Genomic DNA, 27,248 nt, shown 5'->3' on the forward strand with positions numbered 1-27,248 from the left:
CATGTGAACATTAAAACATATAGTGAAATGTGTCATTTGTGATGTTAATTATAACATTCAAATACAAGTGTCTACGAGGAAGAAACTTGCAGAGCTGTGGGGAGATGAGCGAGGGGCTGAACAGTAGCGTAGCAGCTAGTGTATCGCTATCTACAGCATCAGCGATTCCCACCGCTGTCTGTAGGATGTTTATACATACTCCCTGTAGCTGCGTAGGGTTCTGTCAGATGCTTCTATGTTACAAAGACATTTGCATTAGTAAGCTGTGGGTTTGCTGTGTTGGTGCCGGAAGCATGTGACACTTGTAGGCCGCTCCAGCACATCTTCGGGCTGTGGTCATTGATGCAAACAATGCATTTCACTGTATATCCTGATGTACATCTGACAAATAAAGTTAGTCTTTAACTGGGTAGCTCTTACAAAGGGCTGGTACAGATTTGGAGGGCTGATTGCCTTCCCTTCTTGCTGTACCCATTCTTTGATTCTGCATGTCCAATGGTCCTCTGCCCTCTATTCAACGGGAAGCTTTCTCCTTATCACATCACTGAGGTTTTTACCACAGAGCTTCAAAAGTCAGCTGTTCATGTGGAATGTTTCTGAAAGTCCTTGTAGGTGGATTTGTTGTGACGCTTCACTAACCTTCCCTGTTCCTTCCTCAAATAAAATTCAGAATTAGCCAAACAGGACTGTGATCAACTTAATTCATTCAAAGCTGTCTAAGTATTTACTGAACTTTTCTCTCTAATTGTTCTTTATAAAGATCCCCCCCTCCACCCACTGAGGTTAAATCAATCAATATGGAGTGGCCTGTCATTGTTGCCCTATTGAACAAGCTTGTTCCATTTTCCATTTCCTGCATTTTGCCAGTCCCAGTGAATGGAAGAAGGGTTGGGTAGCCCTTCCACAATCTTCACCCCGCCTTCCTCAGTGACCTCTGATCCCGCAACCCAGGTCACTGGATCACACTAAACATGGCTTGCCTTTCCTGCACCACCTTCTTATCATTTTCCATCTGCCCATTTTCCCTAGTTGTATGGATAGATTAACTATGTTCTTCTCTGTGATAATGATCAATCTAAAAGACTAACAAAGGATTCCAGCTTGTCCCTCTGTGTTGGTTACCTTCTGGATCCCTGTTCAGTGATCCCTTCCCCTTGCTATGCACCTTCTCACATGCTGTAGGGGTGGGGGGGACTCTCTTCATGTTAACTGCTATTCCATTTTCTTCTCATCTCTCCTCCCAGTTTAATATCACCAGCCTGATTGAATTATTCACCTGATCTATGTCGCTTTTGCTTTGCATCGTTGTTCTCAGAGTCTCCCTTATCATCCAGAGCACTTAGGTTTTCAGGGCAATTTATTTTTACACATCCTGGCCAGCTGCTGATGGATCAGTTTGTTTATTTGCACAGGGTTCAGTCACCCTCACCATTCACAGCATCCTTTGCTCCTGCCGGGCTTACAGACTTGCTCTCTTTCTTTATTAATCTTTTTATTGATTTAAAAGGAACATAAATACAAGCAAGAGAATTATCTCAAATATATATATATCAATAACAATACAAACTGAGATTAAATAGACATTATCAAAATCATAAAATATATAATAAAAAAAACAGCAATTCTCCTCTTATCGGTCCATGAAGAGGAAAGAAAAAACATTGAATTTTAAATGAAGAAAAAAAACACTACACTATACAAAAAAAAAAGAAACACAGAGAAAAGGGACTGGGCTGTCCATTTTGAGGATACAACCAAAAAAAAAGGAAGACTTTCTGATCAAATCTAAAACTTTGGAAAAAAAATTGAAAGTACACAAACTCACTCTCCACTCCACATTGACAAATCTAGTACTGAGCAAAAGTCTTGGGCACCCTAACTCTATATACGTGCTGAAGACTTTTGCACTGTTGTGCATACTGACCATCCAAGCCTCTGAGTGCCATGGCCTGCAGATTGACGGTGCAGCAACCCTAATTGGGCACGAATATTGCTGCGAACTAACGCAATCCAACTCGTCTTTCACCAAGTGACCACTGGAGGGCAGCACTGATGGGAGGGGCCAGCACCCAGCTGAGCACATACTCCAGCTCTCTCCCACACTGTCTCTGTTGTCGTCTTCCCTGGGTGGCTGCAAGAGGTGACCCCACAGCATGAGGGCCCGGTCTGCACAATTGCTGAGGCCACGCAGTTCATCTGCCACTGGTCTCGCCAGTGAGCCAGTTACATGTCTTATCACACTTTACAGATGGTGAATTGGCATTGTTAGAGATAACTGCTCCATTGAGAGATTGGGGGAAGGTCATGAATAAAGCACCCACAATTTCCCCATTTAAGATGATACCTTTGGACGGTAACTATTGGTCCTGAATTGTCTGCCTTCCATATCATTTGTACCTCCAATACAAGCTTGAATCCAGCTCAAGTTAGTTACAGAAGGGTTTTCCTCCTAAACTATCCATTAAACATTCTCAGGAGTTGATGCAGCATGGCTTAGATAACAAGCAGATTGCTCTAACCAAGGAATTAAACTGAAGGGTTATTTATGGGAATCAATGTTGCAGGCATTAGTTGTGACACCACTGTTAGCTTTTCCCCTGATGAGTAAAATGTAAATGCCTATGTGTTTCTGCCATGCATGTGTTCCTGATGTGGTTGCAGGTTGAAGGGATAACTCCTATTGTAGATTTGATACCATGAGACCTCCCCTTCTGTTGCGAAGCAAGCAGTAAGAGAGGGCACTTTGAGAGGCTGTGTGAAGGTCAGCACAGCTCTGACTCTCTCTCCTGTCACTAGAAAGCATAAGCAAATGCTTGAGGCTTGATTAGTATGCTTGTGGATGATATAAAAGTAGGAGGTGTGGTTGATAATGAAAACAGTTATCATAGATTTAGAGGGATCTTGACCAGGTAGGAAAGTGGGCTAAGGAGTGGCAAATGGATTTCAATTCTGATGAGGATGAAGTGTTGCATTTTGGAAAGTCAAGCCAGAATAAGACCTCTACTATGAATGACAGGGCACGAGGGAGTGTAATGGTTTAGAGGGACCTAGAAGTACAAGTGTGTAGTTCACTGAAAGTGGTGTCACAAGAGATGGTGCTGAAAAAGACATTTAGCATCCTGGCTTTTGTCAGTCTAAGCACTGAGTATAGGAGCTGGGGCATGATGTAGCAGTTATACAAGTCGTTGGTGAGGCCACACTTGGAGTCCTCTGTACAGATTTGGTCAGTCACCCTGTTATAGGAAGGCCATGGCTAAACTGCAAAGATTGCAGAAAGGGTTTATGAGGATGTTGCCAGGTATAAAGGGCCTGTGGTATAGGGAGAGGCTGGTCAGGCTAGGTGCTTACTCCTTGGAACATCTGGCAATGAGGGGCAATCTTATAGAAGGTCATGAGGAGCATAGATAAGGCGGATGTTAACAATCTTTTCCCCAGGATAGGGGAATCCAAAACTAGAGAGAATAGATTTATGCTGAGAGAGGAAAGACCTAAAATGGACCTGAAGGGCAACCTTTTTACACATAGCAACACTTACAATATGCAAGTCAGGCATTATCTATGGAGGGGAATAAACAGTCAACATTTCGGCCAAATGAAGGGTCTAGGGAAAACGTTGTTCCCCTCTATCGATGCTGCCTGACTTGCTGAGTTCCTCCAGCATTTTGTGGCTGTTTCTTGAGATTTCCAGCATTTGCAGTGTCACGCAGAAGGTGGTGGGTATATGGAACAAATTGCCAGAGGAAGTGGTTGTGGCAGGTGTGATGGTATCATTTAGGAAGCACTTGGATAGGTATATGGAGGGGTGGGGCTAAGAGGGATATGGACTGAATGAACTAGGACATTGGGAGTAGCTGGGTGGACACCATGTTTGGCAGGGACTGATAGGGCTGGAGGATCTGTATGCCTGTTATGTTGCTCTAGGACTCTGGAGTGAAGCAGGGAGTGGGGTTAGAAGCAGGTGAGCTTGGATCTCCTTGAGGTGAATGTGAAAGTGTCCCAGTAACAAAGTAACTCATGGCGACAGACCACACAGTGTGATGGAGCAGGACTTGCAGCAGATATTGTCTCTTTTCAATGGGATGAAAGTGATGGTAGTTTTTGGAAGGCTAATGTATAATCCCTATTCCTGTTGTTTTCTCTTGAAGGTTCATGATGCGGGAGACCATCAGCTGAAGAGGAAGAAATAATTTATCCAGCCAACCGTCTGGGAAGAGTCGCCTGTCATCATGGGGGACGGTGGGACTTCGAGCATCGAGCAGTCACACATACATTTTGACCGCTTCATCCAGGCAACCACGTGCAAGGGCACTTTCAAAGGCTTTCAGGAGCTGTGCGAGACCCTGGACATCTCCAACCTTGACTTCCCCTACTTCTACACTAAGCTCAAGTCCAAGCTGAATTACTGGAAAGCGAAGGCACTCTTCGCAAAGCTGGACAAGCGAGGCAGCCACAAGGACTACAAGAAAAACACAGCCTGTGCCAATATAAAGGTAGAACGACTGCCTCTCCAAGCAGATCCAGATTTAAACTCTGTCAAACCCCTCTCAGCTTTCCTTCCCTTTGTACCTCGTCTCTGCCTGCCAGTGGCCGATTGCTGACGACTCCCCATCATTCTGTACCTTGGGCTCTTGGCCGTATGGGACAGCACAGTGGGACAGTCAGTAGAATCTCTGCCTCGTAGCTCCAGCACCCGGTTCATTCCTGACCTCCAGCACTGTCTGTGTGGGGTTTGCACGTTTTCCACATTACCACGTGGGCTTCCTCCCTTCTCTTTGGTTTCCTCACATCCCAAAAACTTGAGGATCAGTGGGTTAGTTGGCCACTGTAAAATTGCCCTTAGTGTGTAAGTGAGTGATAGAAACTTGGGGGAGAGTTGATCAGAATGTAGGAAGAATAAAATAGGATTAGTGTAAATGGGTGCTTGATGGTCAGCATGGACTCTGTGGGTTAAAAGGTTTATGACTGAGTGAGACAGGAGTGAACAGTGAATGTGGTTCTTGTCAGAAATTTCATGGACATTCTCTCCTCTGTTCCATTGAGCAGAAGTACAAAAGTGTGTACCACCAACCTCAAGAACAGCTTCTACTCCGCTGTTATAAGACTATTAAATAAACCCCAAGTATGATAAGATGGACTCTTGACCTCTCAATTTACCTCCTTATGATCTTACACCTTATTGTTTACCTGCAGTGCACTTTCTCTGTAACTGTTACACTTTATTCTGCATTGTTTTTGCTATACCTTTCCTACTTTAGTACACTGTGTAATAATTTGATCTGTATTATAAACAGAAGAGATTCTGCGGATCTGTGCACCACAAAAGGCAGGATCTCCCATTCTGAAATGTGTGTCCATGGCTGCCTCTACTGCCACGATGAGGCCCCACTTAGGTTGGAGGAGCAACACCTGATTATCCGTCTGGTTAGCCTCCAACCTGATGGCATGAGCATCAATTTCTCCCCATTCTTTCCTTTCCTGTTTTTTCCATTACCCATTTTGGTTACCCTCTCACCCCTTCTCACCTGCCCATCTCCCCTCTTCTTTCACTTGATTCAATGGTCTGATGTCTTCACCTATCAGATTCCCTCTTCAACCCTTTTCCTCTTCCACCTATCATCTCCCAGCTTCTTACTTCACCCCGCTGTTTATTCCCCTTTCACAGATGCTGCCTGAGTTGCTGTTTCTGCAGCTTTTTGTGTGCGTATAATCAGTATGCAAAACGAGCTTCCCACTATATCTCAATACATGTTACAATAATAAACCAATTCCATTTCCACATGTTATCAGTAATTAGTGACAAATATTCTGTCTCTGCAGAATGTAATTTTGTCTCAGAGTGAGTTCTAGGTAGGAATCCAACAGCAGATCTGGGACTGATATACATTTAAAAAAAAACAGATACTTGGGAGTAAGTTAATTGATGTGATCAAGGATGTTTATAGATAGAATGACACGTGGAAGTGAGGTGCAATTTAAAATCTAAATGATAGCTTACATGGAATTGCGTACAGGAAAATGAGTCATAGGGTGTAGTAGGAAAGTGGGACTGGAGTAACTAACAAAGTGCTGGGGAAACTCAGCACTCCAGGAAGAACTCAGCGGGTCAGGCAGCATCTGTGGAAGGAAATGGGTAGTTGATGTTTTAGGTTGAGACTTTTCATCTGGACTGATCTACCTGGGAAAAGAGTGGAAAGACTGGGTTTAGACAGGGTGGGGTATTGCAAAGTGTATGGAAGAGTAGGCATGTGGAGTGCGATAGGAACTGAGGGTGTATACCTGTGGATGCTTGTGTTCCTGCAATGATACACGTGTGTGAGCAAAGTCTTCTCCTTACTGTACCTCCCCAGACATTCAAAAGACATTACAACACAGTACATGCCTTTCGGCCCATGATATTGTGCTGACCTTTTAACCGACTCCAAGATCAATCTAACCCTTCCTTCCTACATAGCCCTCCATTTTTCTGTCATCCATGTGCCTTTCTAAGAGTCTCTTGTAGCCTTGATGTTTCTCCCTTACCACCAGGGTGTTCCATGCATTCTGTAAAAGATTTTGCTGACATCCCCCGATACTTTCCTCCAATCACCTTAAAATTATGCCATCTTGTATTAACGATTTCTGCCTTGGGGGGGAAAAGGCACTGGCTGTCCACTCTATCTATGCCTCTTATCATCTTGTATACCTCCATCAAGTTACCTCTCATTCTCCTTTGCTCCAAAGGGAAAAGTCCTAGCTTGCTCAATCTATCCTCATAAGACATGCTGTCCAATCCAGGCAGTATCCTGATAAATCTCCTCAGCACCCACTCTAAAGTTATCATACCCTCCTATAATGAGGAGACTCAGCCGGCTCTTCCTCAAGTTCATCCCCGACGTATGGAACAGAGAGCTGTGTTAAACCGGGGCCACCTGCAGCCCAGTCTGAAGGGGTGCGACTGAGCCTGAGTTGACCCACTGGGAGTGTTCTGTACAGCGACATACTGGTGTCAGGCTGCTTTACTGGGAGTGGCGTTGACGGGTGCAGGGAGCACTGGGTCCTCCCTCCCACCATCCTGTTCCAGGTTCCCAGCAGGTAATGCCTGACCCCAGCCTGCCTTCCTGCTAAAAGTACGCCAACGGCTCTGTCCGAGACAGCAGTTGTAAATATAATCCAGTTTATTACATAACCAGCCCCCCACCCCCCCCACATTGACTCTGTCCGCACTTCCTGCTACCTTGGGAAGGCAGCCAACATCATCAAAGGCTCCACCTGCTCTGGGCATTCCCTCTTCTCCCCTTTCAGAAGATGAAAAAGCCTGAAAGTACATACCACCAGGCTTGAGGACAGCTTCTATCCTGCCATTATCAGACTCGTACACTAAAAGATGAACTCTTGATCTCTGAATCTATCTCGTCATGGTTCTTGCACTTTAATTGGACTTCACTTTCTCTGTGCAGAGCATCTATCCCCTTCCAGCTTCTCACTTCATCCCCCTCCCCAACTACTTACCTCCCTCTCTCACCTGGTCTCTCATGTCACCCACCACTTTGTACTCTTTCCCCTCCTCCCCATCTTCTTATTCTGGCATCTTCCCCCTTCCTTTCCGGTCCTGATGAAGAGTCACAGCTGAAATGTCGACTATTTATTCCTTTCCATAGATGTTGCCCGACCTGCTGAGTTACTCTAGCATTTTGTGTGTGTGTTGCTGTTTCCAGCATCTGCAGAACCTCTTGTGTTTATCGTAAATTGTACACAGCTTTTACAAGAAGGAAAAGCAATTAGAACAAAATAAAACAGTCTATTTTAGGGAAAATTAATGAGAACAGTCATAGTGTTGCTAAGCTGTAATGACGATTATGGTAACAGATGTAAAGTGCTGGAGGAAGTCAGAGACAGGCAGCGTTGATGGAGGGGAATAAGCAATAGATGTTTTGGACAGATATCCTTCAGGAATGGAAAGGAAGGGGGAACAGTCTTTATGGTCTTAATTGTCTGCCTGTACTGTACTTTCTCTGTAATTGCAACACTATATTGTGTATTCATTTTCCTTTTGGATAACTTCACTCATCTTAACACTGAACTGATTCCATAACCTCTGGACTCACTTTCAAGGATCCTACAGCTCTCATGTTCTCAATATTATTTATTATTATTATTATTATTTAGATTTTTTTATTTTTGTATTTGCACAATCTGTTGTCTTTTACACATTGGTTATTTGTCCATTTTTGTGTATAGATTTTCATTCATTCTATTGTGTTTCTTTCTGTCTACTGTGAATGTCCACAAGAAACTGACTGTCAGGGAAGTATATGGTGACATATATGTACTTTGACAATAAATTTACTTAGAACTTTTTTTTTACTGCCTCAATGTACTCACGTCAAGATTGATCTGTCTGAGTGGCATGCGAACAAAAGCTTTTCCCTGCAGTACTTCTGACAATAAACCAATACCAAATCTGGTTAACTGGGTGTCCCGCACTGTTTCTCCCCATAACTTCACGGGCCTGTCACAGCTCTCCGTCCCGTGCTGCAGGGTCCTGATGAGTGCTGATGCCTGTTTGCCTGTTAACCTTGCTTCTCCACTCCCTCTTGCAGTGTCTGGTGATCGGGGCTGGACCCTGTGGCCTCCGCACAGCCATCGAGCTGATGTTCCTCGGAGCCAAAGTTATCATCGTGGAAAAGCGCGACACCTTTTCCAGGAATAATGTCTTACACCTGTGGCCGTACACGATCCAGGACCTACGCAACTTAGGGGCCAAGAAAATCTACGGGAAGTTCTGTGCCGGGGCCATCGACCACATAAGTGAGTTCCTTTGTCATGTTACTCTGAACCCGGTGAAACGCTGCACGCGCTGCTGGCCCCCTCTCACTGGTCTGGGGAGGGAGATTCCCCGGGACCTTTCCGCAGTCTCACCCAGGGGATAACTTTTCATTGAACTGAAGCACTTTCAGTCAGTTAGCACTCAAAAAGCTTCATCCCCATCCAGCTTCTGCCACCGCCCCCATAGTCCATCTCTGTTTTAACTGTCCAGATCTATAGCTTAGCCCTCTGAGTGTCTCTGAAAGTGCCTACACATTCCCCACGCCTAGTCTCACCCTAATCATCCCACTCCATTCCCAAAATAAACATCAATCCAGACATCAACTGCCCACTTCCTTCCACAGATGCTACCTGACCCGCTGATTTCTTCCTGACATGCAGAGTTTCCCCAGCAGTTTTTTAGTTGCTCAGTCCCACTTTCCCACGACACCCTATTAGTCCGTCTCTGGAAGTCAGCCCTGATGTGACTGACTTGACTTCGTTTTCCAGCCCTTTTAATTCAAATACAGCTTACTGGGTAAATTGTGTTCAGACGATACAAATGTCATCAATCTCCGTTCCTGACCCTGTTTCTGCTTCTCTGATGTCCCTGATGGTTGAATGAATGGGCTGTGGTGACGGAGAAGGAGAACTGGTGGCAAAAAGGGGACTTTGAGTGCCATAAGCAGTGGTGTTTCTGCAAGGGTGCGTGAGGAGACAGATAGGTAACATAGATGACTGTGTGATCAGGGATTAATATGCCTCCTGTTCTGTCAGGTATCCGCCAGCTCCAACTGGTCTTGTTGAAGATTGCCTTGATCTTGGGGACGGAAATTCATTTAAACGTGGAATTCCGTGGGCTTCTACCACCCAGGGGCCTGAAAAACCCAAGTAAGTGACTGATACGCATTGTAGTAAGGGTGTGTGTGTGTGTGTGTGGACAGGACGGTGAAAAAGGCATTTGCCACGCTGACTTTCATCGGTCAGAGCACTAAGTACAGGGGTTAGGATGTCGTGAAAGGTATTGGTGAGACCACACCTGGAATATCATGTGTCGATTGTCACTACACTATAGGGAGGATGATATTAAGCTGCAGAAGTAATTGACAAGGATATTGCTGGGATTTGAGGGCTTGAGTTATTAGGTGAGACTGGTTGTTTTCCCTGGAGTGAAGTAGTCTGAGGGGTCACCTTGTAGAAATACATAAAAATTAGGAAAGGTGTGGATGAGGTGGATAATCACATTTTTTTTCCCCCCAGGGTAGTGTAATCTAAAACTAGAGAGCACAGTTTTAAAATGGTGGGGGTGGGGGGGGGCAGATTTAAAGGGATCCAGAGGCAGGTTTTTCCACACAGGGTGGTGGGTGTATGGCATGAACTGCCAGAGGAAGTGGTAGAGGCAGGTACAATTTTAAAAGGTAGTTGGACAGGTATGTGGTTAGGAATGTTTGAGAGGGATCTGGGCCAAGCACAGACAAATGAGATCAGCCTAGATAATATCTGTCACAGATGAGTTAGGCCAAGGAGCCTGTTTCCATGGTGTATAACTCTTGTAATTCTGAGTCCCCTCCAGTCTGAGAATCATCCTTTTGCCCATTTGCTAATTGTGTAAACGCATGGCCAACAGCCACTTGAAACTAGTGCTTCAGGTGTACAATTAAATCACATTGAAAAGTCTTTATACACTGTGTTAACCGAATGATCCCAATAAATCCTTTCATTGCGTCTTCAAAGATCTCAGTTAAGTTGGCCTATTTATTCACCTGTATATCTCCAAGCATCAGAAATGCCGTAGTTTCGCCAGGCTAATTCTGTGATCAAATAGCTGCTTAAATCTTGTCTGTACCCTTGAGAGCTTCGAAGAATGAGAGGTTGATGGTTCGGGTAGAGATCCTTCATCAGGACTGGAAAGGAAGGGTGCAGATGCCAGAATAAGAAGGTGGGAGAAGAGGGGGAAGAGTACAAGCTCTTGTGATGTGTGTTGCCAGGTGAGGGGGGAGGTAGGTAGGTGGGGGAGGGGTTTGATGAAGTGAGAAACTGCAAGGTGATGGTGGAAAAGATAAAGGGCTGAAGAAGAAGGAATCTGATAGAGGAAAATGGTAAAAGCCCTTTACCTTTTCCATCTATCACCTCTCAGTTTCTCACTTCATCCCCACTCCTTCTTCCTTCCTCCTTCCCCCTCACCTGGTCTCACTTATTACCTGCCAGCTTGTATTCCTTCACCCGCCCCCACCCCACCACCTTATTCAAGCTTCAGCCCCCTTCCTTTCCAGTCTTGGTGAATGGTCGTGGCCCAAAACATCAACTGTTTATTTCTTTTCAGAGATGCTGCCTGAACTGCTGAGTTCCTCCAGCATTTTGTTTGTGTTACCCCAGCTTTCAAGTGTCTGCAGAATGCCTTGTCTTTGTGAAGAATGAGGGATAATCTTACAGAGCCATACAGATTTTAAGGGTCCATGATAAGATGGTGTGGAGATGTTTCTGCTCCTCGGGGGAGTCTTGAATGAAGGAACAGTTTCAAGATTAGAGGGCAGTCATTTAAAGCCGAGGTATAGCGACTTCTCACAGTGGTGTGGTGAAACCGTGGAATCCTCTGCCTTGTATGGAGACTAGATTGCTAGAATAGTTTTCGGAGATAGTAGGTCATTGTCTGAAAGCTTGGAGAATACAAGGCTGTGGGGAACTGGTAAACAGGAGGAGACTAGGTCTTATCCAGAACACCCATGGTCATATTAAATGATAGGACAGGTTTGAGGAGCCAAGTGGCCTACTCCTGCTAACTTTATGTGTTCACGTGTCCTGCCTCTGTCTCCCATGCACGAGTTGTTATTAATTATATCTTGAAATGTACCATTACATTCAGACCAACTGGAGGCCTACCATCAACAATACCCCTCCTCGCTGAAATGTTACTGACGTCACCTCTAAAAGTGTCACTGACTGGTGAGGCCATTAAATAATTCCTGGGAAATGTTCCAATCATTGAACGATTTTTCTGGAGACCACCTACTGACCAGATTGAGACTCTCCATGCTGGACAATGAAGGACCCATGACCGTTATATTTCCAGGTTCAGGATAGTGTGTGACCTGGAGGGGTTGGTGTTCCCCAGTACCTGCTGTTACTGCCTTCTCCTTCCAGGCCGCAGGAGCTGTGTGTTTGGGAGATGCTGTTGATAAATGTTGATCAGCTGTGGAGCGTTTCATAGTTAGAACACATCACAAGTGCGTGTGTGTGGTGCTCTGACCATGGAGCGAGAGCTAAGGGTGGTGTACGGGCTACCAGTTATGCTTTGTGTTTGATGGTGTTGTTGAAGCTGTATTCATCTAGGCAAGCGCCAACCATTCTTTCACTTTTCTGACTTGTATGTAGTGAAAAGATTTTGGGGTGTCAGAAGACAAGTCACTTAATAAAGAAATCAGAAGGGCTGAAAGAAGGCATGAGGTTGCTCTAGCGGTGAAGGAGAATCTTAAGGGATTTTACAGATATGTTAAGAGCAAAAAGATTGCGAGGGACAAAATTGGTCCTCTGGAAGATGAGAGTGGTAATCTATGCATGGAGCCAAAAGAGATGGGGGAGATCTTCAATGGAATTTTTGCATCTGTATTTATTCTGGAGATGGACACAGAGTCTATAGAACTGAAGCAAAGCATCAGCGAGGTCATGGGCCCTATACAGTTCACGGCGGAAGTGTTTTCTGTCTTGAGACAAATTGGGGTGGATATATCCCCAGGATCTGTCAAGGTGTTCCCTTGGACCCTCTGGGAAACAAGTGCAGAAATTGCAGGGGCTCCAGTGTTATGTTTAAATCATCCTTAGTGACAGGTGAGGTACCAGAGGATTAGATGTTAGCTAATGTTGCTCTGCTGTTTAAAAAAGGTTCCAAAAATAAATTAGGAAATTGTAGGCTGGTGAGCCTGACATCAGTAGTGGGAAAACTATTGAAAGGTATTCTAAGGGACCTGATATATCAGAATTTGGAGAGAGATGAACTGATTAACAGTAATCAGCATGGCTTTGTGAGAGTAGTAGGTCGTGTCCAACCAATGTTATAGAGTCTTTCAAGGAAGTTACCAGCAAAGGTAATGAAGGCAAGGCAGTGGATGTTGTCTACATGGATTTTAGCAAGGCATTTGACAATCTCCACATGGAAGATTGGTCAAGAAGGTCCATTCACTTGGCATTCAATAGTCAGTAAATTGGATTGGATATTGGCTTTGTGGGAAAAGTGAGAGAGTGGTAATAGATGGCTGCCTCTCTGTCTGGAGGCCTGTGAGTAGTGGAGTGTGGCAGGGATCAGTGCTGAGTCTTGTTGCTTGTCATCTGTACCAATGATCTGGATGATAATGTGGTTAACTCAATCAGCAAATTTGTGGATGACACCAAGGTTGTGGGTGTAGTGGACAGCAACTAAGATTATTGGTGTTTACAGCGGGATTTGGACCAGCTGGAAAAATGGGTTGTAAAATAGCAGATGGAATTTAATGCAGACAAGTGTGAGATGTTGCACTTCAGCAGGACCAACCAGGACAGGTCTTATACAGTGAACGGTAGGGTACTGAGGAGTGCAGTAGAGCAAAGGGATCTGGGAATACAGGTCCATAGTTAATTGGAAGTGGTATCACAGGTAGATATGGTCATAACATTTTTGGCATAGTGGCCTTCATAAATCAAAGTGTTGAGTACAGGAGATGGGGTGTTATGTTGAAGGTGTGTAAGACATTGGTGAGGACTAACTTGGAGTATTGTTTGCAGATTTGGTCACCTACCTTCAGGAAAGATGCAAATAAGGTTAAAAGAGTACAGAGAAAATTTGCAAGGATGTTGCCAGGTCTGGAAGACCTGAGTTGTAAGAAAAGATAGAATAAGTTAGGAGCTTTTCCTTGGAACATAGAAGATTGAGGGAAGCCGTGATAGTGGTATACAAAATTATGAGGGACATAGGGTAAATGCAAGCAGTTTTTTTTCACTGAGACTGGATGGGACTACAATCAGAGGTCATGAGTTATGGGTGAAAGCTGAAACGTTTAACGGGAACATGAGGGAAAACTTCTTCACTCAGAGGTTTGTGAGTGTGGAATGTGCTGCCAGCGCAAGTGGTGCATACAAGCTCGATTTCAATGTTTAAGAGAAGTTTGGATAGGTGCATGGATGGCAGGGGTATTGCACTAACTGCTATGCTTCAGTGGTCTCAGTGCAGCGTGATGGGACTCAGCAGTTTAAATAATTTAGCGTGGACTAGATAGGCCATAAGGCCTGTTTCAGTGCTGTACGTTTCCATGCTCTATAACACTAATTCATCGAAGGTCAGTCAGCCTCTGAGCAGCACCCTTCTGGTGGGACCTATTGAGCTTCTGGCAGTGGTAGCCCCATAATGTTGATAACTGGGCCGAGGGGGTCGGGTAGCGCACGGGGCTGAGGGGGTGGGGAAGCATAATAGTTAACGCAATGCCTTACAGCTGCCAGCTGATCGGGGTTCAATTCCCACTGCTGTCTGTAACGAGGTTGCATATAACCACATAACCCCATACCCACATGGGTTTCCTCCGGGTGCTCCAGTTTCCCCCACACCCCAAAGACGTTCAGGATAGGGTTAATGAGTTGAGAGCATGTTGAATTGAATTTACTTAAATCTTGCATCTGTCCCACAACGTGAGGGAGTAAAAATCTTTGCATTAAGACTCTGTCACGATGTACAGTCATGTGAATTTGTAAGTCTAATGGTTTGTGGAAAGAAGCTGCCCTGTTGTTCCTGGCTCTTATGCTGTGGTACCCTTTGTCAGACAGAAGCAGCTGAAACAGTTTATGTTGTGTTGGCACTGGAAGCTTGGGACACTTGGGGACTGCAATCAGCAGAATCCTCACTGATTTGATTTGATGCAAAGGACATTTTACTACGTATAATTCAATTTTTCGATATATTGCACATGTGTGACAAAGGAAGCTGATCTTTATCATTTAGAGAATATCGGGTAGGTGATGTGAGCATCTCTGGTGGAGATGGCCATTGGTTGTGGCACCAGAGATCACTCCTTGCGAGGATGTTGTCCATGTCTTGCTACGTGCAGGCATGAGCACCCTGGTGCATTGAGGGGGGCTGAGCTGTTTACGCAGGTCCCTGCAATGTCTTGAAGTGATGAGCAGGAAGGTCACAACACAGAATAAGGGAAACGATAGTTGGATGAGGGGGAACTGAGGGAGAAATGCAGGGAGGCTGGAATTCACTCCTGGAGAGGCAGAGGAGGTGGCTGAAATCTCTCATCAATTGTGGAGCCCTTTATGTGCCTGATGCTACAGGACCATAGTGTGGGAGCTGAGAAGAGAGATTCAGCTCTGGGTCATCTTACTGTGGGATGGGTTGGCAGGCAGTTGCCTTCAGCCCGTAGTGGATGCTAGAGAAATGCAATCTTATCTTCCTTCTCTCAGTAGTGGTGAGGTGGTTGATGGCAGATCACAAAGCGGGTCGGTTCTTTGAAAAGGGGTACTCACTGGTGCCACCGCACACCTACCTCCCATGCCCTCCTGTAATGCATGGATGTCATCCCTGTTTGCAGATCTGGGCTGGAGAGCAGACATCGATCCTCCAAGCAACAAAGTGGCACAGTTTGAGTTTGACGTTGTGATTGGTGCTGATGGCCGAAGGAACACTTTAGAAGGTAAGCCGTGGGGAAAGAAGCATTCATTGGATTAGAGGGAGAGTGAGAGAGAATTTTCATTGGAACTGAGGATTGGAATGGGGAAAAACAACAGTGTTTCATCTCTTACAACTCTCTCTCCCCTTTCTTGATCTCCAGAGACAGATTATCTACCAATGTCTTTGACAAACCCACTGACCCTCACTGTTACCTTTGACTATATCTCATCCCATCCTGTCACTGGTAAAAATGCCATTCCCTTCACTCAGTTGTCCACCTCCATCACATTTAATATTAATGTGAAGCATTAAAGTCATAGAAAAGTACAGCACAGAAACTGGCCCTTCAGCTCATCCAGTCCATGCTGAACCACTTCAACTGCCTACTCCCGTTGACCTGCACCCGCATATAGCCCTCTATAGCCTTCCCATCTATGTATCTGTCCAAACTTCTCTTGAACGTTGAAATTGAAATTGCCTCCACCACTTCACTGGCAGCTGATTCCACATTTCTCACCTCTGAGTGAAGAAGTTTCTCCTCATGTTCCCCTTAAACATTTCACCTTTCAAAGTTTTAAAGTCCATTTGTTATCAAAGAATGTATAAATAATACAACAGCGAGATTTATTTGCTTACATGCAAATCTTTCACCCTTAACCATGACCTCTAGGTGCTCTCACCCAACCTCAGTAATAATAACCTCAATTACCAGAAGTTGGAGAATTCAATGTGCATACCAAGGGGCTGGAGACATCCCAGACAGTATGTGAGCTGTATTCTCCAACTTCCGGTAATTCCCTCCCCTTCCCTTCCCCCCCTCCCAGTTTCACTCTGCCCCCTCCCCCAGCTGCCTACTACCTCCCTTATAGTTCTGCCTCCTTCTACTACCCACTGTGCTTTCCCCTTTTCCTTCTTCACCTTTGCTGCCTATCCCTTCCCTGCTTCCCCTCCCCCACCCCTTTATCTGTCCCCTTACTGGTTTCTCACCTGGCACCTACCAGCCTTCTCCTTCCCACCCTCCCCCCACTTTCTTTATAGGGCCTCTGCCCCTTCCCTCTACCGTCCTGACGAAGGGTTCCGGCCCGAAACGTCGACCAATCTTTTCCACGGATGCTGCCCGACATGCTGAGTTCCTGCAGCATGTTGTGAGTGTTGCTTTGACCCCAGCATCTGAAGAGTATTTTGTGTTGTGGAATATCCAGATGGTCCTTTGCAAACTTTCAACATGCTGCAATTTTTTTTTAAGAGCGCAGTCATTTCCTCCGTAATGTCCTTCCATGAACACCATTCTTGATCAGTGTTTTTCTTATAGTGGACACATGAACAGAGACTTTAGCAAGTTGTAGAGATTTCTGCAGGTCTTTTGCTGTTACCCTTGGGTTCTCTTTCACCTCCTTCAGCATTGCACGTTGTGCTTTTGGTGTGATCTTTGCAGGATGTCCACTCCTAGGGAGAGTAGCAACATTACTAAATTTCTTCCATTTGTAGACCATTTCTCTTAGTGTGGAATGATGAACACTCAGACCTCTTCCGGCTTCATGCATCTCTACAATTCTTCTGAGGTCCTCTGAAAGTTGTTTTGATGGAGGTGTGGTGCACATAAACAGATCTTTCTCGAGAAGACCGGGCTCTGTCAGGAACCTGATTGTGTGTCTTTATTATAGGGCAGGGCATCTCTACAATGCACATCTCTAATCTCATCTCATTGATTGGAACACCTAACTCCAAATTGCTTTTGTAGAAGGCATTACCCCGGAGGTTCACATACTTTTTTGAACCTAGACTGTGATTGCTTAAATAGTGTACTCAGTGTTGCCGAGAAGAAGTACAATTGTTTGTGTGTTACTAGTTTAGGTAGATTATGTTTATCTATTATTGTGACTTAGATGAAGATGAGACCGCATTTTATCAGTAATTAATGCCGAAAACCAGTAATTGCAAAGCGTTCACAAACTTTTTCTTGCAACTATATCACATGTCAGCTTGTACTCCTTCCCCTCGGCCCCTTCTGCCCCTTCCTTTCCAGCCCTGCCGAAGGGTCTTAGCCCAAAACATCGACTGTGTTCATTCCCTTCCATAGGTGCTGCCTGACTTGCAGTGTTCCTCCAGCATTTTGTGTATGTTACTATACAAAGGTCACCTTTCACCTATGACTTAAACCATGACCATGTCCACCTTTAGGCTTGAGGTCCACCCACATCAGTCTATGGAAGTTCTATCCAGGGTCTCAGGGGACTTTTCTTGTAAAACAGTGATCCTGGACTGCTCGTGATCTCTTTGCTGAACGTGAGAGTTTTGTATGACTGGTTGTGAATTAGTTGTAGTGTGCTGAGGCTTTTGAATATGTTGTGTAAGTGGGAGTAATTGAATCACCCAGTACAAAAGAGGGCTATTCATTCATGCCAGCTCTTTAACAAAACATCGCAATTACTCCCACAGCCTCGCTCCTTCCCTCAAGAGATGCAATTTTTATTAATGATATTTTAATATTTATTATACAACACCCTATTAAAAGATATTGAATCTGTTCCAGCGCATTTACAGGCTGCTGAGCATAACAGTTTGCTCTGTTAAAACAAAAACTCGCAGCTTCCCAGGGTGAAAGACCCCACCCGCCCTAGACATTCTCCCTTCTCCCCTTTCCCATCGGGCACAAGATACAAAAGCCTGAAAGCTCGTACCACCAGACTCAAGGGCAGTTTTATCTATGATTGTGATTGCAGTTTCCTCCCACACTCCATAGAAGTATGGTTAGGGTTAGGGATAGTGGGTTGTGGGCATGCTAGGTTGGTGCCAGAAGTTTGGCGCCACTTGCAGGCTGCCTAGCACAATTCTCGCTGATTTGATTTGAGGCAAATGAAGTATATGTTTTGATATTTAAATGTAAATGTGACTAAAGAAGCTAATTTCTAAAATCTTTCTAGCTTTATTTATCGTGTGTACATCAAAACGTACCATCATATCAAATTAGCAGGGACTCTTGAGCAAACCTCTTGTACTGATCTTGCACTTTATTATTTACCTGCACTGCACTTTCTCGCTAGCTTTTACGCTTTATTCTGCATTATTTTACCTTAATCTAGCTCAATGCACTGTATAATGATTTGAGCAGTGTGTAAGACAAGTTTTTCACTGTATCTTGGTACATGTGACAATAATATACCTATACCAATACCAAATCTGAGACCCATGGCTAATAACCCTCTGACATCTGGGAACAGCTTACCTTTATGAACTCAATCACAACACGTTATGACATTGAATGTTGAACTCCAGTTACCTCTGTAGACTCCCTGTCTCATGGATGTCTCAGCTCTCTGCCACTATTCTAGTAAATCTCTTCTGCAGCCTCTGAATTCTTTGACTCCTTCCTAGGGTTTGGCACTAGGATGTGACTCTCCACTTGGGGCTGATCAGTTTCCCTTGGTGATTTTAAGCATGATTTCCTGGCTTTTGTACATTGGAACTGACTGTGTAGATCCCATATATTTTATCAGTCTTGTTGATGTGTTCTGGCAAGGATCTGTATATCTCCACCCTCATCCTCTCCATCCATACTCTTGACATCTCATCATTCTTCCCATCAAATGTTAGCATCCCCGCTCTGCACCTGTCTGAATTTCACTATTCTGCCTGTCGTCTGTCATTTTCCGTCTAGTAGATAGCCCAGTGGATCACAGGCAAAGCTCTCCCCATCACTGAGCATATCTATAAGGAGCACTGCTACAAGAAAATAGCATCCATCAAGAAGGACCCCTCCACCGTTCAGGCCACACTCTCTTCTTCCTGTTACCTTCGGACAGAAGGAACAAGGGTCTGGGGTCCCAATCCCTCAGGTTCAGGAATAGTTATTACCCTTCAACCATCAGCCTTCTGAACCAGTGTGGATAGCTTCATTCACCACAACTCTGAGCCTAGTCCACAACCTACAAATGAGTCATCTTCAAGGACTCATGTTCTCAGTATTATTTATTTATATACTACTTATTTGTACAGTTTGTCTTCTGGTTATGTGTAGTTTTTCATAAATTATATTCTATTTCTTTATTTTCCTGTAAATGACTGCAAGAAAATGAATCACAGGATGGTATATGGTGATGCATATGTACTTAGTTAATAAATTTACTTTGTACTGAACACTCATGCCCTGGTCAGTGCTATGGATAACACCACAAGGTGGGGTGCAGCGAAGGGGGTGGCACTCCGTCCCAGTCGGGAGTTTAGTTATACACACCACTAACATCCACTGACACAAAGCAACTCTTTGTTTTCTACGCAAACAACAGGAATTCTGCAGATGCTGGAAATTCAAGCAACATACATCAAAGTTGCTGGTGAACGCAGCAGGCCCTCCAACGGGATCCCACCACTAAGCACATCTTTCCCTCCCCGCCTCTCTCTGCATTCCGCAGGGATCGCTCCCTACACAACTCCCTTGTCCATTCGTCCCCCCCATCCCTCCCCACTGATCTCCCTCCTGGCACTTATCCGTGTAAGCGGAACAAGTGCTACACATGCCCTTACACTTCCTCCCTTACCACCATTCAGGGCCCCAAACAGTCCTTCCAGGTGAGGCATCACTTCACCTGTGAGTCGACTGGGGTGATATACTGCGTCCGGTGCTCCCGATGTGGCCTTTTATATATTGGTGAGACCCGACGCAGACTGGGAGACCGCTTTGCTGAACATCTACGCTCTGTCCGCCAGAGAAAGCAGGATCTCCCAGTGGCCACACATTTTAATTCCACATCCCATTCCCATTCTGACATGTCTATCCACGGCCTCCTCTACTGTAAAGATGAAGCCACACTCAGGTTGGAGGAACAACACCTTATATTCCGTCTGGGTAGCCTCCAACCTGATGGCATGAACATTGACTTCTCTAACTTCCGCTAGGCCCCACCTCCCCCTCGTACCCCATCTGTTACTCTTTTTAATGCACACATTCTTTCTCTCACTCTCCTTTTTCTCCCTCTGTCCCTCTGAATATACCTCTTGCCCATCCTCTGGGTCACCCCCCCCCGGCTTTCTTCCCGGACCTCCTGTCCCATGATCCTCTCGTATCCCCTTCTGCCTATCACCTGTCCAGCTCTCGGCTCCATCCCTCCCCCTCCTGTCTTCTCCTATCATTTTGCATCTCCCCCTCCCCCTCCAGCTTTCAAATCCCTTACTCACTCTTCCTTCAGTTAGTCCTGACGAAGGGTCTCGGCCTGAAACGTCAACTGTACCTCTTTCTATAGATGCTGCCTGGCCTGCTGCATTCACCAGCAACTTTGATGTATGTTCTTTGTTTTCTACCCATTTTATGTTCACAGAGCCTCTGAGATCTAGTATTGATAACGTTTTCACTAACCGTAGACTGCTTACATAAGGCAGTGGGAGAGGCAGTACTGGCCTTGATTGAGTTAGCATGAAAGTAGACCATTCAGCCCAACGCATTCATGCCGACCAAGGGTCTCATCTAAACTAGTTGTACTTACCTGTGTTTGGCATCTATCTCCCCAAACTGTCATGTATCTGTCCAAGTATCTTACATAGAAACATAGAAAACCTACAGCACAATGCAGGCCCTTTGGTCCACAATGCTGTCCGGAACATGTACTTACTTAGAAATTACCTAGAGTTACCCATAGCCCTCTATTTTTCTAAGCTCCATGTACCTGTCCAGGAGTCTCTTAAAAGACCCTATCATATCCCCCTCCACCACCGTCACCGGCAGCCCATTCCTCGCACTCACCACTCTGCGTATTAAAAAAAAACGTACCCAGACATCTCCTCTGTACCCACTTCCAAGCACCTTAAAGCTGTGCCGTCTCATGTTAGCCATTTCAGCCCTGGTAAAAAGCCTCTGACTATCCACGATCAATGTCTGTCATTATCTTATACACCTCTGTCAGGTCACCTCTTATCCTCCGCTGCTCCAAGGAGAAAAGGCCAAGTTCACTCAACCTATTCTCATAGGGCATGCTTTCCAATCCAGGCAACATCCTTGTAAATCTCCTCTGCACCCTTTCTATAGTTTCCACATCCTTCCTGCAGTGAAGTGACCAGAACTGAGCGCAGTACTCCAAGTGGGGCCTGACCAGGGTTCTATATAGCTGTAACATTACCTCTCCGCTCTTAACTCGATCCCACAGTTGATGAAGGCCAATGCACTGTGTGCCTTCTTAACCACAGAGTAAACCTTCATAGCAGCTTTGAGTGTCCTATGGACTTGGACCCCAAGATCCCTCTGATCCTCCACGCTGCCAAGAGTCTTGCCATTAATGCTATATTCTGCCATCATATTTGATCTATCAAAATGAACCACCTTGTATATGTTATTAACGTGCTTGCCTCAACTACTTCCTCTGGCATCTTGTTCCATATACAGGCCATGCTCCGGGTGAAAAAGTTGCCCCTCAGGTTCTTCCCCCACCAGTTCTTGATGTCTAACCCTGGTAAAAAGACTGTGCAATTTCACCTTGGCTATGCCCTCATAATTTTATACACCTCAATAGATCACCCTTCATTCTTCTACAATCCAATTTAAAAAGAGTCCAAACCTGCCTCTCGCAACCTTTCTCCATAACTCAATCCCTGAAGTCCCAGCAACATCCTCATAGGTTGTCCCTGCGCTCTTTCCATCTTTGTGGGACATTTCCTGTAGTAAGGTAATCAAAACTGAACACAGTATTCCAAATGTGGCTTCACCAACGTCTTGTACAACTGTAGCATAACTTCTGTACTCAGTGTCATGACTGACGAACGCTAGCATGCCAAAAGCCTCCTCCTCCTCCTTATCCGTAACTTTCATAAAACTTCTGCAGGTGCACAGCGGAGAGTATCCTAACTGGTTGCACCATGGCCTAGTATGGAAACACCAATCCTCAGGAATAGGAAAGGATACAGAAAGTAGCAGACGCAACCCAGTCCACCACAGGCAAAGCCCTCCCCACCAGCGAGTAGTTGTACAGGGAGCGCTGCCACAAGAAAGCAGTACCCGTCATCAAGGACCTCTACCATCCAGGCCATGCTCTCTTTTTACTGCTACCATCAGACAGGAGGTACAGGAGTGTTAGATAGCACACCAGCAGGTTCAGGAACACCTATTACCTGTCAACCAGTAGGCTCCTGAACCAGTGTGGATAACTTCATTCATCACTAATCTGAATAGATACTACAACCAACAGGTTCACTTTCAAGGACTCTTCATTACTTGTGTTCTCAATATTTTCCACAGTTTTTCTTCCTTTGCACGTTGGTTGTTTGTCAATCTTTATTTGTTTATGTATAGTTTTTCATAAAAATCTGTTGTTTTTCCCCTATAAATGCCTGTAAGAAAATGAATCTCAAGGTGGTATATGGTAGTACTTTGATAAAAATTTACTTTGAACATTGATGCCACTTTCAGTGAACCATGTACTTATCCTGATTTATAGCACACCCCTATTGAGCCCCTGGTTCTGATAACGGAACCTATCACACTTGGGGCCCTGCCCTGTGCCCCCCACCCCCACCCCGCTTTGCTGCTGAGTTGTTCCGGTGTGATCACTGGCTCCTCTTTGCCATTCCAGGCTTTCGGAGGAAGGAGTTCCGTGGGAAGCTCGCCATTGCCATCACAGCTAACTTCATCAACCGCCACACACGGGAGGAGGCCCGCGTTGAGGAAATCAGTGGCGTGGCCTTCATCTTCAACCAGAAGTTTTTCCAGGACCTGCGGGAAGCGACAGGTTTTTCACCGATTAACCCAAGCGCGGTTGCTCCCGGGCCGTCGGGGGGAAGGGGAGGGATGTTCTCGTCTTCCTGGGTTCAGTCCTGACCATGGGTTCTGCTTCTGCGAAGTTTGTATGTCCTTCCTACATCAAAGTACATTTTTCCTGGGCACTCTGGTTTCCTCTCACATCCTTACGACATGAGGATTGGAGGGTGATTTGGCTGCTGGAATTTTCCCTATTGTGGAATATTTTGGACAGTTAATGGGAATGAGTGAAGAATAGAATATCGAATTAATGTAGGATTGTTGTGAAAGTGAGGGTCAGCATGTACTCAATAGGCTGAAAGACTTATTCTCTTGATATATATCTCCCTACGATGATGGTGGCGGTTAGAAGGCATTTGGCCTGGCACTTGAACAGCCAGTGAATGAAAGGATGTAGGCCGTTTGCAGGCAGGATTAGTTTGGATTGGCATTGTGGTTAGCACAGAAATGATGGGCCAGAGGATCTGTTCTTGTGCTGTACTGTTCCTTGTTCTATGACTGTAAAGCCTTAAATGGTTGTAGAACAATAAAACTGTTCCAACTTTTCACCTTCTTCGCTCAGAGGTCTGGTGTAAGCCAGCTGCCGTTTTTGCTAACTCTTTAATTCTTTTTATTGAGTCTGTGGTGTGCATTCTACAAGGGGAAGACTTCATTTCTGAGATGAGGTGCCCAGAGCTCCAAGATTTTTGAGAGTTACCAGCATGGAAACTATCCCTTCACCCTGCTGTGTCCACACCAACCTCGAACCCATCTGCACTAACATCATCTTACTCTTGCCACATTCCTATTGATCCCCCCCACGCCCCCCAAGATTCCACTACACCAGGGACAATTTACAGTGGCCTATTAACCTCCCAGCCTGCATCTCCTTGAGATGTGGGTGGAAACCGGAGTAACTAGTGGAAATTCCACACCAACAAACTGTACAAACAGCTCTGGGTGCCAGCTGAGATGATTTGACCTGGGACAGAACACTCGCACTCTGTGGGTTTGTCCAGTTGAGAAGTGGGTCCTTCTCTGAATTCAGTTGCCTTGCTGAACTTTCTTGCTTCTGTGATAAACATGTTGCTGTTCCTTTGCTCAGGTGTGGATTTGGAAAACATAGTCTACTACAAAGATGACACGCACTACTTCGTCATGACTGCAAAGAAGCAGAGTTTGCTGGAGAAAGGAGTGATTCTGCAGGTGGGTGGGTTGGTTTTATCTCTGTACCACCTTCGGCCACAGTGGTGTCCAAACACAGGAGAGGCAGGGAGGAACTCTGGGACCTGGCAGGATATGGGGAGTCAGCTTGTATATAATCCCTGAACCATTCATGTAGATTCTACTCCGTGTCTGAAAGCACCCATACTCTCTTTTGATTCTGACTTGTAACTCAGAAATATAACCTACAACATTAAAAACCACAAGGTACAGATGTTAACAATTTGGGATGCTGGAAATAACCCAGCAGATCAGGCAGCACTTATGGAGGAAATTGAACAGTCGACTTTTTGGGCCGTGATCTCATATTCCATCTGGGTAACCTCCAGTCTGATAGCATAAATGTTGATATCTCTAACCACTGGTAATTTATCCCCCTCTCCCTCTTTTTCCATTCCCCATTCTGGCTCTCCTCTTATCCCTTTTCTTCTTCTCATCTGCACATCCTCTCCCTCTGGTGCCCCTCCTCCTTCCCTTTCTCCCATGGTCTACTCTCCTGTCCTATTAGATTTCTTCTTCCTCAGCCCTTTACATTTTCCACTTATCATCTCCTAGCTTCTCACTTCATCCATCCCTCTCTCGTCCACTTACTTTCTTCCTCACCTGTTTCACCTATCATCTACCAGTTTGTACTTCTTCCCCTCCTCCCACCTTCTTATTTCAGCTTCTTCCTCCTTCCATCCCAGTCATGATGAAGGGTCTTGAGCTGAAACATAGACTGTTTATTTCCCTCCGTAGATGCTGCCTGACCTGCTGAGTTCCTCCAGCATTTTGTGTGTGTTGCTCTGATGCTTTAAGATCTGTATGGGCTTGGGGACAAAACAGCTGAATGGAAAACAGGCTGCTACAGGACTGTCTTTGCGTACGATTATGTACAGCCTCTACATATAAGTGAGCATGTGAGAAATTGGAGGGATGGATTTACCAGCTGCTGTAGGGTTCCTCATTTCCTGGATTGCAAACAGGTCACAGAAATGGATCCCTGTCCTACGCAGTTGGGCAGGTGATGGGGATTCCACTGTGGATGGTGCGGGGACCTCCAGTGTTGACCATTTACAGAAATAATCTGGGATCTGGAACCCGAGGTACATTCTATCCAAGTGTATGGATGGCACTGTCTTGGGAATACATTTAGCACCAGCAAACTACAGTGATGTATGGCAGAACATTGAGAAACTTCCCAAAATGATTCACAAGTGATGAATGAACATCAGTAAAGATAAAGAGACACAAATGACTGCAACTGCTAGAGACTAGAGCAACGCACAAAAAGCTGAAGGAACTTCGCAAGTCAGGCAGCATCCATGGAGAAAGGAGAGAAGTGCCTTGGTACAAAACATCGTCTGTCCAATTTCCTCCACAGATGCACCCTGACCTGCTGAGTTCCTCTTGATTTCTGTACATCGCTTCATTAGAGATGAACTATGATTGTCTATTGCTATAGGTAAAAAGGAGGTCAATAAGTGTGGTGTGTGTGTGTGGGGGGGGGGAGGGAGAGGGAGAACGAGAACATGTATGAAAGTCTCTTTTAGCTCTCTGCTATGCACAGTTTGGTTGGAGTGTTGTGTTTAGGAGATGAAAAACAGATATAAAAAATGATTTACCAAGTGCCACCTGAATGGAGAGGTTTATGCTGCTAACACTGAATGGGTGTGTTGTGAGTTTTTGGTCTTAAGTGAGGGTGTCCCCATGTTAGAGTGCTGAGGCTGAGAAATCAGCAGAGGAGCAAAGAGAAGCTCTCTTGGCATTACATAAAATTATGAAGAAAAATAAAAAAAATCAAAAATAGACAGATTTAGTGACACTGTATCAAGGCACAGCGGTAAAGTTATTAAGAACTGAATTCCCCTCAATCCCATTCTCCTGCCATCTCCCTGTAACCGTTGAGACCCTTGCTAATCAAGAACCTATCAACCTCTGCTTTAAGTATACCCAATAACTCGTCCTCCACAGCCGTCCATGGCAATGAATTCCACTGACAGGTGAGCTGAACATTGAAGAGGAGGTTGTGGAGGGTTGACTGTGAATACTGATGCTCCACCTGTTCCTCGGTAATTGAGGAAAAGGTTTCTTGTAACTTTCCAACCCTTCACCAACACAGAGGACGTGCTGGAGGACTGGAAACTAACAAGGGAAGGCAGAAAGTCCAAGCCAAGTCAGTGCAACCTTTGAAAATAATAATTAAGGAAGGCTGAGTCAGCACAGAGAGAAGTTAGCTAATAATGGCGAGCCTGCACACCTTAGACTAACAGAAAATAAATATTTTTGATGGGTTAACAGAGGAAGTTAGTGCTATCATCTCCCCCCACCCCCCACACCATCTCTTGACAGTCTGTAATGTTCTATTAATCAGCAGTCTAGATGACCATAAGACATATGAGCAAATTAGGCCCTTTGGCCCTTTGAGGCTGCTCTACCATTCCATTTATTATCCATCTCAATCCCATTCTTCTGCCTTCTCATTATAATCTTTGACACCCTTGCTTATCAAGAACTTATCACCTCCATTTTAAATACCCAAAAGACTTGGCCTCCGCAATCATCTATGGCAATGAGTTTCACAGATTCACCACCCTCTGACTAAAGAAATGCCTCCTCATCTCTGTTCTAAAGGGACGTCCTTGTAACCAGGGCTGTGTCCTTCGATCCTAGACTCCCTCACTATAGGAAATATCCTCTCCATCTCCACTCTATCTAGGATTTTCAATATTTGATAGGTTTCAATGAGATCCCCTCTTATTTGGCTAAATTCCAGCGAGTGCAGGCCCAGACCATCAAGTGCACCTCATATGTTAACCCCTTCATTCCTGGAATCATTCTCCTTCGCACCCTCTCCAATAGCAGCACATCCTTTCTGAGATAAGAGGCCCAAAACCACTCTCAGTA

General features: G+C 45.2%; 1 protein-coding gene across 2 annotated transcripts in view; it reads left to right on the forward strand.

Moving 5' to 3' along the window:
* LOC134351732 (protein-methionine sulfoxide oxidase mical3a-like) overlaps positions 1-27,248 on the forward strand; it is a 298,787-nt gene that overhangs the window by 80,864 nt on the left and 190,675 nt on the right. For both annotated transcript variants that reach the window (XM_063058319.1, XM_063058320.1), the window contains exons 2-7: positions 4,146-4,490; positions 8,580-8,787; positions 9,562-9,675; positions 15,339-15,440; positions 22,975-23,130; positions 24,244-24,344. In XM_063058319.1, coding sequence (XP_062914389.1) covers positions 4,227-4,490; positions 8,580-8,787; positions 9,562-9,675; positions 15,339-15,440; positions 22,975-23,130; positions 24,244-24,344 — 945 coding nt within the window. In that variant the 5' untranslated portion in view covers positions 4,146-4,226. The remainder of the gene's footprint in view (positions 1-4,145; positions 4,491-8,579; positions 8,788-9,561; positions 9,676-15,338; positions 15,441-22,974; positions 23,131-24,243; positions 24,345-27,248) is intronic.

This window comes from Mobula hypostoma, chromosome 9, assembly GCF_963921235.1.
Source record: "Mobula hypostoma chromosome 9, sMobHyp1.1, whole genome shotgun sequence".
Lineage (NCBI taxonomy): Eukaryota > Metazoa > Chordata > Chondrichthyes > Myliobatiformes > Myliobatidae > Mobula > Mobula hypostoma.